Source organism: Rutilus rutilus (genome assembly GCF_951802725.1).
Source record: "Rutilus rutilus genome assembly, chromosome: 22".
Classification (NCBI taxonomy): Eukaryota; Metazoa; Chordata; class Actinopteri; order Cypriniformes; family Leuciscidae; genus Rutilus; species Rutilus rutilus.
This window is the reverse complement of record NC_140227.1, coordinates 26,912,789-26,929,434: the sequence shown is the minus strand read 5'-3', so window position 1 is coordinate 26,929,434 and position 16,646 is coordinate 26,912,789. Positions and strand designations below refer to the sequence as shown.

The following is a 16,646-nucleotide window of genomic DNA, read 5'->3' as shown; positions in this document are numbered from 1 at the left end:
ACCCCAAACTTGTAAATTATAAATAATGTTAGTTACTGATAATGATGTACTTCAGGCCGTATAATTAGCCTGCGTGAAGATGTACATCTGAATAAACAATGGCAAGAACCCAGCTCTATACAGTACCACCCTCCCATAAAAACATGGATACAGCCCTTATCCATCTCCATGACAACAAAAGACAGTAAGGATCACATTGTTTTGTATAAATAAATACATTGTATGATGTAATGGGTGGCTCCATATAGCACACCATTCAAAATAAGGATAAAAAGACGGTCCACATAAATCAGCACAATGAGCTGTAAACTCAACACAACTCAACATATGCTGCGTTGAACTGAATCAGTATCTGTCAAGCTTTCTGTGACTATAGTGTCTTTATTAAACAACGAAACAATCTGGCTTTCTTACCTCATCCCATGTGTGATATCTACAATGGAAAAGAAATACAGCAGATAGCCAAGTGCATTATAAATAATAGAAATAAATATGTATAAACTGATTCAAAACACTTTTTATAAGTTCTTTTTGTCATTTATGTTACTAATTTTTTTTTAAAGAAAGTAAATACTGCAGTAGAAAAAGGTGTTCTCTGTAATGCTCAAAAAGCTTAAGTTTGTAGAAAATTTTGAATATGTTAATGAACCTTAGTCAGGAGGACTGATGCCATATTTTAAATAAATATTAAATATATCAGTATCTTTCCAAATGAAAACAAGGCTGAGAGGTCATTTTTACAACAAATGTTGTAGGCCTATGTGAATTAAATATGGCAAACCATGACTATGTTTTATTTAAAGGTTGGTTATGCTTGATGACATTAAAAGTTTAGGGAACAAATAAGTCATTTCAGTTCATAATGCCATTCAAACCCTAGTCAGCTCTGTGTTTGTAAACATGTGGGCGGAGTCACCACAAGAATTGTGATTGGATCAGAGCCATTGGCTCTCAATGGCTGTGGATTGGATTAAAGGCATTTGTTGTTCATTGTGTCACAATTCCTGTCTTTCCATTCCAGAATTTAGGATCTCTTAAAGGCCCCCTGAAATCAAAATTATATTTTTTTAGCTTTTAGTATAAATATGTTAGCCTTAAGGTTATAAATAAGCTGGAGTGTTCCAAAACAATGACAAAATTTGCATTTATGAGATATAAGCATTCAAAACTTAAAGGTATAGCGGAGGATTTTCTTTTTCCGGGTGGATCATCAAGACTATTGGTCCTCCTAAGTGTCAATCATTCTGGTGATATGTTTACGTAAGGCCGTCGTACGTGCTCGTGCACACGATTCACACGATGGCGTGCGCTCAAAACACAGGTTGGGCTTCCCACTGATGCCTCAGTCGCGAAGTTTCTACTTGACAGGTCAAGTTTGGCATGCTATTTGGAGAAATCCATTTAAAATCACTGCTAGTAAAAGTTAATGTAAGCTATGATTAGCTCGTGCATGCTCTCTCGTGCACACGTTTAATAGGCGTTCCCTCTCAGGAGCAGGTAGAGTGTTGCGCATGTGCATTTTTTCAAAAAGTGGAGAGGGCGGTTCTTTTCTAAAATTCGGGAAAATCCTCCGCTATACCTTTAAAGTCCCTCACTTCCGCTAAAATGGATCACGGATTTTTATGCTTCGCGGACTTCAGCTTCTCATCACATCTTCTGTCCAATCAAATGCTCTCTAGAATCTAAAGCTCCGCCCCCTATGCTATAACTACCACCTGGCCAAAGCGACCGTTGACATGTTACGGAGAAATATGGGTTGGAGATGTGTGTTCGGTTGCTTAAACGCTCGAGTTTTATTCCGGTTTCCAACTGTACGATGGCTAAGAATGAAATGGCTAGAATTTATTCAAACCTCTGCTATTGAATCCAACGTATCATCAGCGCTCGGATTCGCTTTCGTGGTGCTGTCAAGTACGACTTGCAGTCTGTGAGGTAAACTAAACGCTATTGGCTATTTGAAAAGGGGGAGGAGCCATTCAATACATCCCGCCCCTTAGCTTCCTTAGCTTTCTGTTTCAGTGGAAATTACGTCAACGCATCATACAAAGCTGTGCGTTCCAAGCATAGACAGTAAAAGAAATGGACACAGCGACCCCCATTGGATTCAACGGTGAAAAGTGAAGTCAATTAGAAGCACTCACTTCCTGATGGCTGAGCGTACTGCGCAGACTCAAACTGAGCTTGACGACGTAGATGTGACGTGAGCAACCCGTCTGTCTTCTAGTAGCTGTGCCAAGAGAAATCTGAATCATTCCCTTCCGAAACTTGCAGAGACGGAGAGTGTGAGTAGGAGGTGTCCATGAGCTAGGAGCAGGAGAAACTTTTGCTAAGTATTCTGATTAATTATTTTGTCATTTTGCCTCTACGTCCCCCCGATTGCCCGCGAGCTTCTCCTCCTGTCCATACGGTAATTTCTCTACTGTGCGACAGAGAGTTGCGTGGTTATGACGCAATCGTTAGCCTATTTTTACAAAAACTGCTTTTACGGGGCCATAAGATACAAGGTAATGGAGCCTTTTATACATTTTCGTGTTTCTTTAGAAATAAATAATGGACAAATGGAGTCTTTAAACGGCTCAGATGTAAAATTATTCGCTGTCAAAGTGACGCCAAAATGAATGGGAGTCAATGGAATGCTAACAACAGGTGATGGTCTGCTTATCAATGGCGGCGCCCGGGGAAGCTTCGGTTTTTTCCGAAACATTGGCCCCATGGTTCCAAGGCACTTCAGTGGGCCTTTAAAATGATCATTAAGACGTTTGGTATACCATTTAAGACTTTTTATGACCTTAAATTTCCCAAACCTGATTTTTGTTTACTTTTTAAGAAACGAGGACTTGAAATGTGCTCCTAAATACATTTGACTATTTTAAGCGCAACTGCGAGTTGAGCATGCCCTGTTGATCCCTGGGATGGATGAAGCGTTCACAATAAGATCGATAACACGCATTTAGAAAATAGACAGGGAGAATTTTCATTTCATGCTGTCTTTAAAGAAAAATCAAAAAGCGCTTAAAAACGCATCACAGAAATTATTATGAATTTGAATGTTTTTGAGTAACTCCTCAATGTCATGAAAATCTCATGAATATTTTAGGTCATTTCTTCTGGTATTTGCCCCGGTATCCTAAAACTAGTCTGGTCCAGCGTGCTCCTTGGTGTAGCCATGTGGTAGCTGCATCTGACCCCGTCCCTGTCGCCGCTCCTGTGCAAAAAGTGAAAACAGTCTTCGTGGCCTGAACGTTCGTGGCCCGACACCGAGGGCCGCACTGGCCTGCCGACTGATCGGCAACACAAGAGCGTCTTACACAACTCCTCCCTGATCTGACGGTTCAGCAGACCGTAAAAAAACGGGTTTACCGCGAACGTGGAATACGCCAGCCAGGTGACGGGTCCCTCAGCTTCTTCTGAGGTACTATGGGAGAATCCCAGCGACAGATGCAGGTGGAAGGCAAAGTAAGGCAGCCAGCAGAGCAGGAACTGACCCACGATGATGGCTAAAGTAAGTGCCGCTTTCCCGCCAACCAGTGTTCTCCTCTTCCTGCGAGGGACCGGATTTCTCCGGATGCTCGTGCTGGTGGTGATGATTGTGGTCTGGCTGTTGACGGAATCAGACCGACGCTTCGGATGAGCGGTCGCCATCGTCCAGCTCGGGATCGGCCCTCTTTCCCGGGCAGCCGTGTGGGCGACTTTATAGACGTGCCCGTAGACGGCAATAATAATGGCAGCTGGCACGCAAAAGCAAACCGTGCAGAACAAAATAGCAAATACTCGTCGGTGTCCGCTGTGGCTCCAATGGAGAGAGCAGTGGGTCGCGGCAATGGAGCTTCTACTTCCATAACTGGGCCATCCGAAGACGGTAGCAAGTCCCAGCAAAGTAGACGCCACCCAGACGAGTCCCATCACAGCTGCGGACAACCAAGGGGTCATTTTAGCCTCGTACCTCATGGGGTGCACGATGTAGAAGTAGCGTTCGATGCTAATCACAGTAACCGTGAAGATAGAGGCGGATATGAGAAAGGCATTGAGGAATATGTACAGTCTGCATTCGAGTACGGAGAAGATGACGCCGGCGAAGAAGGGCGAGCCGCAGACGATGCCGAGAGGCATGAGGAGCGCGGCGCACAGCAAATCCACGATGCAGAGGTGACACACCAAACTGAACTTGCGGAGGTGGGGGACTTTCACTACGACTGCGAGTACACCGCTGTTGGCCAAGAGTGCCACTGCATTAAGAGTCACCATGACTACGAGCCCCGACGTGTCTCGTAAACGAGATTGTGGGTTAGACATGCTCCCTAACTGCATGCTGGGAGCCAGATGCATAGGGTGGCCATGACTCAATGTCTCATTAAGTTCAGTTTCGTTAAGCTCTGTTGCAGGAGGTAATCCAGACGCCTCCATTGTTTACAGTGTAACGCACCCAACACAAAGCAGAAACACAGGCTTCTCCATCTTCCACCAGTCAGGAATGGGGACTCATTGGCTGGAGGTCAAAGGTCAGCGCTGTTGAAAGAATAATATAAAACGCAGAATCAGTATAACTACATTTGAACACGTCGACAACAAGAAGCTTACCAATTTAAAGGTGCATTAAATGATTTTAGATATTGTTTTTTACATGTGTTAAAACTGTATACAGTTCCCTTTGGAAATCACATGCTTTTTCATTTTTATTAATTAATTAATGTCCAGATTAAATCATGTATAATTAAAAAAATAACTAAATTATTATTATTATTTAATTTTCTTTTTCTGTATTCACATCTGGGCTCTTTTATTGCTATTTTTGTTACTTCTGCCTGGAGGCATATTGCTTGTTGTTCACTTTTGATAATAGGTTAAATGTACGGTTCTCTCTTTTTATGCCGTTGGCTGACTAAATAAAATATAATAATAAAATAAAATAAATGGATTTTTTTTTTTTAAAATAATAAAACTACAAAGTGCATAGTATATAGGCTACACACATGCACACATATGCAATAAAACACAAATAAAATAAATAGAAAATTAGTTACATAATTAGTTATCACCCGAAACATGATTCGATTTGCTTTAGATTTTTGTTTTTAATATGCTGGTTGACCAAAGTTTTAAAATAAAGTAAAAATTTCTTGACTAAAGTCAAAAGCAAGCTATGATACATTTGCTTGGTCTTGAAAAAAATGGGGGTGTTCAACGCCTCTACATACGTTTTTGCTTATGTTTAGGGTCTAAAAATACAGTACTATATTTATATAGTGTACCATGGTATACTTCAACTATGTCAAAGAATACTATGGTATTACCAGGTAGTGACCAAAATGACATCCGTACGTGGCATCGTTTACAGAAAGATAGCATAGTACTTGTAAATCGGCAGGTTATTAGCATAACATGTCCAGTGCATTGTCGTGATTCTTTTTTTGGACCCGTGGCTCAACATTGAGAAAGCGAGAGAGGCTTGATCAGTTGGAATAATTCATGGTGCTCGTGGTGCTCTAACCTTTTGAAGCGGAGCATAATGAACTCACTTGTTTGGCTGCAGCTGCTGGAGTTTCTCTGGCATTAGCGTTAGCATGAGCTCACTGTCACCTGCACATCACTACACTTCACTGTGCACATAATCACTCTCACACTGCCACAGACATCATCTGACTGATGTCACTTACTGTACTGTCACTGTAATGCCTAGACAACTCCTCATCACAAACTCTTAAGATGACGTGTGTAATGCAGAGACAAATTTAAGTAAGCCACAGGTCCCCAAAAAGTCGAAACATTTATATACATCATCTATATATATAGGGATTAGTAAGATTTAAATAAAAATAATACTTTTGTTCAGCAAGGACGCGTTAAATTGATCAAAAGTGACAGTAAAGACTTTTACGCTGTTACAAAAAAATTGCAGGACAACTGTTTTTAACATTGATATATTACGAAATGTTTCTTGAGCAGAAAATCTGCATATTAGAAGGATTTCTGAAGGATCGTGTCGCACTGAAAATTCAACTTTGCGTCACAGGAATAAATTGCATTTTAAAATATATTAAAATAGAAAGCAGCTATTTTAAATTGCAATAATATTTCTTTCTGCATTAATATTTTTATGTATTTTTAATCAAATAAATGCAGCCTTGGTGAAACTTTTAATGTCTCTTCATTAAGCATTAAAGATGACAGTAATTTTTCATTATTATTTTTTTTTTACAGTATCAGTAGCCTACTTCTATGTTGACCAGCCAAGCTTTATTATGATCTCCACCAGTCATTTCATCAATAATCATAAAGCATCTCTAATCTTTTATAGTCACAGCTCGTCAGCACATGTCCATAAAATGAATGCAGAGTAATTTGGCATGAAAAAGCACAGCGGCTGGATTACATCACCACCATTACGCCTGCACAGAACGTACCCGCGTGCTTTAAATTAATCAGTTTGTTTATCTTGATGGATTGTTAATGCCTTGACCTGGCACTACCTCCATTTTCACAGCGAAAAATGACTTCAGAGGAAGTTTGTTTCTGCTTGAAAAGTGGATGAAAATTACAACAAATTACACCTCTACCGCCCCCCCTCCCCCCGATTCAGACAAATCAGTGACTTCCACTTTTAATCCTGGCATGTTTTCTCGGCCAGTAATCTCTCTCTGCTCAGCCGAGATTGTCTGGTCATCTAATAAACAGATGTGCAATGTGCAGGTTTTGGGTTATGAAAGAGATGCCCTGCTTTCATTATGTAGCCTAGTTTAACATAAACACACAACCACACATCAACATGAACATACACTGAAACTTCTTCTAAATGTGTTATTGCATTATAATAAAAAATAAATCAGAAAGGTTTTAAATAACCAAGAAAAACAACTTTAAAAAAAAATTAATTATCATTATGCATTTCTGTAGTTGTCCAGCATATATGATCAATTATGCAAAATTTGTTGTTTACTGAGAAAACATGGATTATTTCAACCTTTAACACCTGGGACTTTATGAGATTAGGCATTTTTATAGGAATAAACTGAATGTTTAAAACAAACAGTAAAGTATAGCAAATGACAATAAAACAATCTCACCTGAAGTCCATCCACTAAGTCTGGTCAATCATCATTAAATGTCCCAAAATCCTGGATCTGTCGGTCGGTCATGAGGAGCGTGTCGAGTTTATCCAGCACTTACTCTGTCTGAGCTTGATGGAGTTGTGTTTGGCTCCGCGCTCGTTGCACTTTAGACAAGCGGAAGACATTACAGAGGCAGATGTACATGATGTGCAGGTCAGTCCATTAGGAGACTCTACTGCATCATCTGTGGACAGAGAGAGAGAGAGAGAGAGAGAGAGAGAGGGGACTGAGGAAGTCACCAGTGGCAACAGTCACTCACACTATTAAAATACACACATATGCACAAACATATGTAATACAAATACAAGTAAAATTGAATAGAACATTAGTTACATCCTTTATAATAAGTAATAACAATAATAGTAATAGAATAGGCCTACCATTGATTAAATAAATGTGAAATCTATTATTATTATTATGTGTGTATGTTTGTATATATGCATGCATTTAATTTAATTTATTTATAATATATTATGAGTAGTAGTATACATAGGCCTATGTGTTTTTATTGCATGTTTGCGTACATTTCATTTTATGTATTTATATGAATATGTGTATTTTATTTATAATACATTATTAGTAGTAGTTATGCTTTTTTATTGCATATATTTATATGTGTGTGTATTATTTTATGTATTATCATCATTATGTGTTTTAATGTATATATTTGCATATATGTGTGTATATTATTTTATGAATTATATATATATATATACATATATGTGTGTGTGTGTGTGTATTATTTTATGTATTATTATTATTATTTGTGTGTATTATTTTATGTATTATTATTATAATACATGTGTTTTTAATGGATATATTTGCACATTTGTGTGTATTTCATTTTATTTATTTATAATATTATTATTTGTATTAGTGGTAGTTATACGTTTCGTTGCATATGTTTACATATGTTTGTGTATATTATTGTGTGTATTATTATTATACACATTTTAATGTAAATATTTGCATATATGTGTATATATTATTTTATGTAGCCTATTATTATTACTATTATTATTATACATGTGTTTTATTAGCACATATGTGTGTATTTAATTTTATTTATTTATAATATATTATTATTATTTGTAGTAGTTGTTATATATTAGTAGCAGTAGTAGCAGTTATGCGTTTTTATTGCATATGTTTGTATATGTGTGTATATTATTTTATGTAGTCTATTATATTTATACAGTATATATCAGTTTCAGTCACACAATGTGCAGTTACATACACTCTCACACCGCAGCTCAATAGAAGCGGTCGCTGTAATGCATCGTCTCTCCATTAGGCTGCGCTGTAGCGCATACACACACACGTAAAGCACCCGAGAAGAAGAACGACAGGAAGCTTGTGTTTGTGGCCATGTGAGTGGCATGCTAGCAGTGGAAAATAAACCCAGGCAATCCTGAATTACGTAATTTAAACAAGTAGTTTTGAACGTCATCATGTCATCTTTCTTTATAAAGAAAAGGGTCATCTCTGCGGCTGTCAACAAAGGAGATTTAAAAAGAAAGGTACGTTTATATTTAGATGAGTGCAATGAGAAATGAGTTTGTATTCATCTTTTCAGCTTTCATAATGTTATTTTAAACTTTTTTCTTTGATATTGTAAAAATATTAACATATATGTATATCAATGTTAGAGTAATGCAGATGATGGCAAAGGGAGATCAAAAAGGTTCAATAAACGAGCGGATGAAGAAATATCGAGTGACTCAGAAAATGAAAGGTAACTGACCTATTACTGCAGTGTGTGTGCTGGATGAACGCTGATGCTTTACTTGAATAAAATCAAAACACATATGGCATTTCTTCTGCAGTGTTGAACCAAGCAGAAAACAACAGGACAATGAAGACGACGAGATCGAGGAGACTCCGCAAGAGAAGAAACTTCGCCTGGCCAAACTTTACCTAGATCAGCTGAGAGATGAAGGTGTGTAAGACCACCATCATCATCATCAACACGAGACTCAAACATTCCCACTGTTTTCTCAACCTTTGCTATCTGTGCTGTCTTTGACAGAGGATAAGAAAGCTGAGGAAGAAACGTTTGAAGCGGATCTCATAGCTGGAAGACTGCAGGATGATCTGGTAAATCCACTGGTTTTCTTCACAAACTTATCGTTTGCTATTTGATAGCAATTATCTAAGTGTGGTAGACAGTGTGATGTCACACTTTTAGCTCATTTATTCAGAAAATCCTTTAAAATGTTGCATCAGATGTTTTTGACAGCATTACTTGTCAATTAAATTTCTAACTTAAAGGGATAGTTCACCCCAAAAGTAAAATTCGGTCATTAATTACTCACCCTCATGTCATTCCAAACCCGTAAGACTTTAGTTCATCTTCAGAACACAAATGAAGATGTTTTTGATGAAATCTGAGAGATTTCTGTACTCCCCATTCACAGCAACGCAACTACCAATTTCAAGGCGCATAAAAGCAACCCATGCGACTCCAGTGGTTTAATCTCAGTTTATGAAGTGACGCAAGTGCTTTACCACTTTATGTACAAAATATAAATCTCTAACGCACGTTAATGACAGAATTTACATTTTTGGGTGAACTAACCCTTTAAAAATCTGTTGAGTTTGGAGGCCGTTATATATGGCTACACTGAGTGGATTGTGTAAAATTATTCCCAATGTAACATTTTGAGTGTAATAATTATTCCCGTTCTCTTCTAATCACTTGTTTTTATCCATCCTCCACAGCTTGAACAGAAAGGCAAACTACAAAGACTGATAGCCAAAGACGTGAGTTATGTTTTTCATAAGCTGCTGTGCACATACTATATCTTTAATTATTTGCCACTGTTACTTCTGTATGACATCACGCTGACGTCTCCTCTAGCTCATAGCTCCAGACCCAGAAGAGGTCAGGCTGTTGAGAGGACACAAACTATCTGTCACATGTCTCGTCATCACCCCGGATGAGAAATACATCTTCTCTGCAAGCAAAGACTGCTCAATCATCAAATGTGAGTCTGACAGGTCAACTGCGCTCTGCTTTAACTGTCTACATTTTCGACTGAGTTGACGTCAGTGCTTGTGTTATAGAGTGTGTTCTTCTGAATGAGTGCTGTGTATGATCTTCAGGGGAGGCGGAGAGTGGAAAGAAGGTGCACAAGATTGCAGGAGGACGGAAGGGAACAGAGGAGCGTCACGTGGGACACACCGCTCACGTCCTGTGTATGGCCATATCATCTGACGGGAAATACCTGGTGAGAGGAGATGTGCTAGTGTTGTTCTGCTGGGATTCACTGGCTCTTATTATTTATCAGCTTTCTGCCTTAGAATTACACTGGCTTTATTTTTGTTGCCATGCACTAATATTTTCATCCACAAGATAACAATTTATTGAAATTCAGTAATATTTTTGATAAGTTCTGTAAATGTTTTGGACTTTTGTATCTGTGTATACACTACTGTTCAAAAGTTTGTTCTTTTGAATTTTCTATGCAATCCAAAAAAAAAACTTTTCATGGTTTCCTCAAAAATATTATATACTCACCTAAAGGATTATTAGGAACACCTGTTCAATTTCTCATTAATGCAATTATCTAATCAACCAATCACATGGCAGTTGCTTCAATGCATTTAGGGGTGTGGTCCTGGTCAAGACAATCTCCTGAACTCCAAACTGAATGTCAGAATGGGAAAGAAAGGTGATTTAAGCAATTTTGAGCGTGGCATGGTTGTTGGTGCCAGACGGGCCGGTCTGAGTATTTCACAATCTGCTCAGTTACTGGGATTTTCACGCACAACCATTTCTAGGGTTTACAAAGAATGGTGTGAAAAGGGAAAAACATCCAGTATGCGGCAGTCCTGTGGGCGAAAATGCCTTGTTGATGCTAGAGGTCAGAGGAGAATGGGCCGACTGATTCAAGCTGATAGAAGAGCAACTTTGACTGAAATAACCACTCGTTACAACCGAGGTATGCAGCAAAGCATTTGTGAAGCCACAACACGCACAACCTTGAGGCGGATGGGCTACAACAGCAGAAGACCCCACCGGGTACCACTCATCTCCACTACAAATAGGAAAAAGAGGCTACAATTTGCACGAGCTCACCAAAATTGGACACTTGAAGACTGGAAAAATGTTGCCTGGTCTGATGAGTCTCGATTTCTGTTGAGACATTCAGATGGTAGAGTCAGAATCTGGCGTAAACAGAATGAGAACATGGATCCATCATGCCTTGTTACCACTGTGCAGGCTGGTGGTGGTGGTGGTGTAATGGTGTGGGGGATGTTTTCTTGGCACATTTTAGGCCCCTTAGTGCCAATTGGGCATCGTTTAAATGCCACGGCCTACCTGAGCATTGTTTCTGACCATGTCCATCCCTTTATGACCACCATGTACCCATCCTCCTTTGTGTGTGCTTTTTTAATGTTACAGTTTTTGTCAATTTATTGAAAACACAAAGTTGGATGCAATTTAATAGGGACGTTTTTCTCTATTTTCTAGGCTAGTGGGGACATGAATAAACTCGTCATGATCTGGGATCCGGTGACATGTAAACATCTGTACAAGTTTGTAGGACACAGAGGCGCTGTATCAGTGAGTACAGGATCTCTTATGGACACGTGCATTCTCTGAGTTTGTTTTTAATGAATCATTATGACTTTAGATCAGGGGTGTCCAATCCACTGTCCTACATTCTAATCAAGGTCTTCAGACACACTAGACACTTCCTCTGCAGGACGTCGGCCCTCCAGGAGCAGGATTGGACACCCCTGCTTTAGATGATGGGAAATTCCAAGCTTATATTTCATTTACTTACGAAACGCTTCTGCTTCCTCCACAGGGTTTAGCCTTTAGACGAGGGACTCATACCCTCTACAGCGCATCACATGACCGCTCTATAAAAGTGTGGAGTGTGGATGAGAACGCTTATGTAGAAACCCTGTAGGTATACCAGCTGATAAGAGTATTATAATAAGAAAGAGAACTGTACTTGCTCATTACTCACAAGGTTCATTTGTGTTTATTCGTCAGGTTCGGCCACCAGGACATGATCACTGGGTTGGACTGTTTGAGCAGAGAGAGATGTGTGACCGCAGGAGGACGGGACAGAACAGTGCGAGTGTGGAAAATTGCAGAAGAATCACAGCTCGTCTTTCACGGACACGAGTGAGTTTGCAGTTGTGACGTACCGTTCTAGCGTTATGAACTCAAAACTTCCTCTATTAAAGCAAGAGTTTGGGCTTAGCTACATCAGCAGTTATGATTTAATTCATTTTGCCATATCTAAGGATGAATTCTTTTCACCTTCCTGTATGTAATGATGTCCTCTGTCTGTCTGAAGGGGCTCCATTGATTGTGTCCAGCTTATTAATGAAGAACACATGGTCACTGGAGGAGATGATGGGTAAGACTTTGGCCGTGTCTGAAATCGCCCCCTATACCCTCATTCACTATTCCCTACGTTAGTCCACTAATATAATCCACTTGAAGGAGTTAGTGAAAACGAGCGAGTGAATTCGGACACTGAGTGCTCCGGAAGATGAAGAGATTTATCTTGAACTCTGTCACGGAATCTATCTATAAACCTTAATTAATAACCAATTAAAAAGGAATTTATACTTGTATGATATTACACTGTACCCACATTGGTTTGGAAAATCTTCTGGCGAGACTCAGGAATTCATTCGGCACGTGACTCTCACAGTGCATTATGGGTATTCTCTAGCCGTTGAGTGTACATCGGTTGTACACTCGTTATTGTGATACATTGTGGGATTGAATGAGTGCGCACGATAACATCCACTATAGTTTCGGTCTCCACTACAAATGGCTGTCCCCTCAAATAGTGCCTTATTTAAGGGTTTAGGGGGCGATTTCAGACACAGCCTTTTTCAATTCAGCTAGATTTTTTTTTTTAAGAGTGCATAACTTTCATTAATAATAAACTTTATTACATTATGCTACACTATCATTGATCTTCTCAATTGCATTTACTCATGTTTTTACCAGTGTTGTTATTGTAAAGACTAAAACTATTAACAATCATTTTTGGTCATTGTATTGTAATAAAGATGAAATAATACTTAATATTAAAAAACTTAAATGAAAATTTTGAATGTTGCCTTGCAACTAACTGAAACAAGTTTAGGTGCTAAAATTACTAACCTGAAAAAAAATTAAGTAAAGCTGTGTAAGACATAAGACAATGTATAACAAATCTAATAAAAAGGAAAAAAGCATATAACAAAATTACTAAAACTTAAACTTAAAAACTAATTCAAATTACGAATACAGTATATACTATAATTGTATATAAATAATACTTAAAGGGGTGATATAATGCCATTTTTGTACAAGCTAATATGATTCTTTAGGGTCTAAATTAAAAGTTTGTAATATACTTTAATTAAAAATTGTCATTAGTATTGTAAGAAAACACTCCTTTTACCTGGTCAAAAACAGCTCTGTTTTCAGCACGCCGTTTAAGTGCATGTGTCTTTAAATGATAATGAGCTTTGCTCACCCCGCCCCTCTGTTCTGTGCGTACACCGTTTGTAACACAATAACCATAACGCGTTGTTCATTATAAACGTGGGATTATGAATTATATTGAGAAAGTCGTACATAGAAAACATGCTGTAATGTACCCGGAGTGTAAACCTTAGATGCATTCATCGTGAAGCGTGCTAGCGATTTGCAAAGATTAATATAAAGATTAATATAAAGGTTAATAAAACGTTACACTCACTTCTTCGTCTGGAGGTGCAGCAGGAACACGAATAGTTGGTACCGATCCTTTTTTCAGGAGCAGCTTCTTAGCAAAACCAGCTTTATACTGACCCTCGTTTGTAAAGCAGTCTGGTGTGTGAAATGATTTGCGCAAACATGAAAGCATTGACGTTGATCGTTGGGAATATTCCCTTCGAAAACAAACTCAGCCACTGCGTCTTCAGCGGTTCGGATTTAGGAACATCAAAATGACTGCTGTGTTCCTTATTACACACAAGAACAGAACACCACAATCGCAGACGCCATTCTGCTCATAGACAGTGCTCCAGCGTATCAACAATGACCGCGCCGGTCCGCGCGGACTATGATTGACAGGGCGATTCACGAGCGAGGGCGGGTCTGTGTTGAAACGCTGCTGTCAATCAACAATCGTGGGAGGGGCGTCGATTTTGTGACGGCTTGATTTGAGATGGGGGGAAAACATATAAAAAGGTTAAAAAAAACCCACTGGATGGATTTTTACCATTTTATGATGGTTGTGTACAGGCACTGCCAACACACATTTCAGTACAATCAACTTGTAAAAGTGCATGTACCATTATATGACCCCTTTAAACAACACTGATTTTTATGCTCTATGGAAGCAGATCATTTATCCTGAGATGATAAATATCTATAGAATGAATTTACACATTGTGAAATTTGTTATATTACTGAAATACTAAAATCTCAGGAGGTATTTCAGTAAATATTTTAGCTCCAAGGATTTCAGTTATCAAAAAACTTTAGAAATCCATGCTTTAATGCATAAGTGATGAAATGTCACCCTTCTGTGGTTTTGTCCAGCTCTATTTCTATTTGGACGGTTAATAAGAAGAAGCCGGTGAGCACAGTGAAGAAAGCCCACGGTAGCCATGGCAACACGGGTCTGGAGCAGCCATACTGGGTGTCGTCTGTGGCGGCGCTGCACAACTCCGACACCGTGGCATCAGGTGCCTCAGGTGCACACACACACACACACACACTCTCACAGGAAACAAACCCAGTGCACTTAAATCTACCGCCGCCCACAAACTCGCATTTGCTTTTTTGTCTCACACACACTCACACATGATTACTCTTAAGTACAAATATTACCATCATAATCTATCCTCGTTCCACTTTTACCTTGTCCACAAAGCACTCCGCCTGCTGTATTTCCATACGAGACTGCTCTCCAAACACCTGATTATCATCAACATCATTGTTGTCCTCCCTCCCCAGGCTCCCATAATTCCGCGGTGCAGCTGTGGAAGTGTGGGCAGGGATTCAGAGGCCTGGAGCCGCTCTTCAGCGTCCCTGTGGTGAGCAGGACAGATCCATACAGCTCTAATGGACGGGTTACTGTCCGTCTGCTATTGAATCACGTCCTTTTGTGTGTGTGTGTGTGTGGAGAAAGCAGCATACTTCATCTGGAGAGGATGAATAATGAATCAGTTCATAATACCACTATTTTTCAACTGCACAGTGGCCACACATGATGTCTCTTACAGTAACCTGCAGTATAATGAATGTTCATCATTTCTCTTCTAGACTGGATTTGTGAACAGTCTGAAGTTCTCAAACTCTGGGAAGTTTCTTGTGGCGGGAGTTGGACAGGAGCACAGGTGAAGTGTTTTTAAGCGTAGCTGGTTGACAGTAATGATTATTTTCATGTAGTGCTGTTTGCAAAATTGGCCAATCATTTTGTCAGTCAGTGGTGCACATTTTCTGTTTCCAGGTATTCTTTAATAAATTGAAATTTAGCAATTTTGTATGCATTTTATCAGTGGTTTAATTGTATGGGATATATCAACACTATGGCTGCGTCCGAAATCACACACTCCCTTGAGTAGGTAATTATTTTGAATAAAATTAAGTTCTATATAGTTTGAATGTAATCTGGCGCTATGCTCTCATCATGTTGTGTCACTTCACTGCCATTCACAAATCCTCTCCCGTGGCCTCATGGGATAGGAAAGTGTTCATCGTATGCACACTTCAGAATCTCACATGAAGAAGTAGGTCATTCGGAAATGCTTCTTTTGTCACACACTGTTTTTCGCCTAGTATATATTAGGGAAGTGTGCGATTTCGGATGCAGCCTTTCAGCTATCATATTGATAGTATTGATTAATAAAACCTATATCCTGCACATAATATATGATTTTGATCTTCTGTAGGAGGTTTATTTTGCTATCTGTGATTCAGTTCAGCTACTAGTCACTAAAGGTTACTCAAAGGTAGATGGATAACTTTTTATTAATGTATTAATATAATGCATTAATATTTGTATTCATTTATTTTGTACTTATTCAATTTATTTTAACAAAATCAATGCATGTACCTTCAAGGCCTGATTTTATGCAGTAACATTGTACTACCCCTAGATGGCAGTAATCTGAAGTGAATTGATCCTTTGTGTGTAGCATTTATACATTACGTTATGTTGACATTCTTTAGCTCAGTGTGTCCTGTTTTGTTCTGTCTTTTTCAGGTTGGGCCGATGGTGGAGAATAAAGGAAGCTAAGAACGGACTGTATATCATTCCTCTGAAACGACAAGCGAAAGAGCAAGAAGTGGTCCAATAATGGGGCCTGATCTAGGATTTGAATTTGGTATCTGAGAACTTTTGGTTGCCTTTTTGTTTTCTTTACATGTCAGAAGATGGTGTAAAAAAGAAGCTTTTGATTAAATTTCTATTGTGTTTATCTGTTTCGCTGCTTTTGTCTACAAGCACAAATCTGTTATCAGTGGTAGAGTCTACATGTTAAACTCAAATGAAATAATGCATTTATTGATTGGTAGAGGAGTGG

The 16,646-nt window shown here is 38.9% G+C and overlaps 2 protein-coding genes across 3 annotated transcripts; one reads left to right on the top strand and one right to left on the bottom strand.

Annotated features, from left to right (window-relative positions):
* Positions 1-2,350: 2,350 nt before the first annotated feature.
* On the bottom strand, positions 2,351-7,267 carry LOC311281972 (putative G-protein coupled receptor). The gene is made up of 2 exons (XM_084395403.1): positions 7,062-7,267; positions 2,351-4,506 (listed from the first exon to the last, which is right to left on the bottom strand). The coding sequence occupies exon 2, from the start codon at positions 4,402-4,404 to the stop codon at positions 3,094-3,096; it is 1,311 nt and encodes a 436-aa protein (XP_084251529.1). The 5' UTR covers positions 4,405-4,506; positions 7,062-7,267; the 3' UTR covers positions 2,351-3,093.
* Positions 7,268-8,364: 1,097 nt separating this feature from the next.
* rrp9 (ribosomal RNA processing 9, U3 small nucleolar RNA binding protein) lies at positions 8,365-16,541 on the top strand. Of its 2 annotated transcripts, none has more exons than XM_084396213.1 (15): positions 8,365-8,626; positions 8,756-8,841; positions 8,933-9,045; positions 9,136-9,203; positions 9,828-9,869; positions 9,967-10,093; positions 10,212-10,336; positions 11,584-11,676; positions 11,924-12,024; positions 12,115-12,249; positions 12,425-12,487; positions 14,659-14,813; positions 15,076-15,155; positions 15,385-15,458; positions 16,328-16,541. In XM_084396213.1, exons 1-15 carry the CDS (start codon positions 8,558-8,560, stop codon positions 16,419-16,421), a joined length of 1,425 nt encoding a protein of 474 aa, XP_084252339.1. In that variant the 5' UTR covers positions 8,365-8,557; the 3' UTR covers positions 16,422-16,541. The 2 variants fall into 2 exon arrangements, with proteins under 2 accessions (XP_084252339.1, XP_084252340.1); XM_084396214.1 differs by having other exon boundaries at positions 8,424-8,626; positions 14,659-14,804.
* The last annotated feature ends 105 nt before the right edge of the window (positions 16,542-16,646 follow it).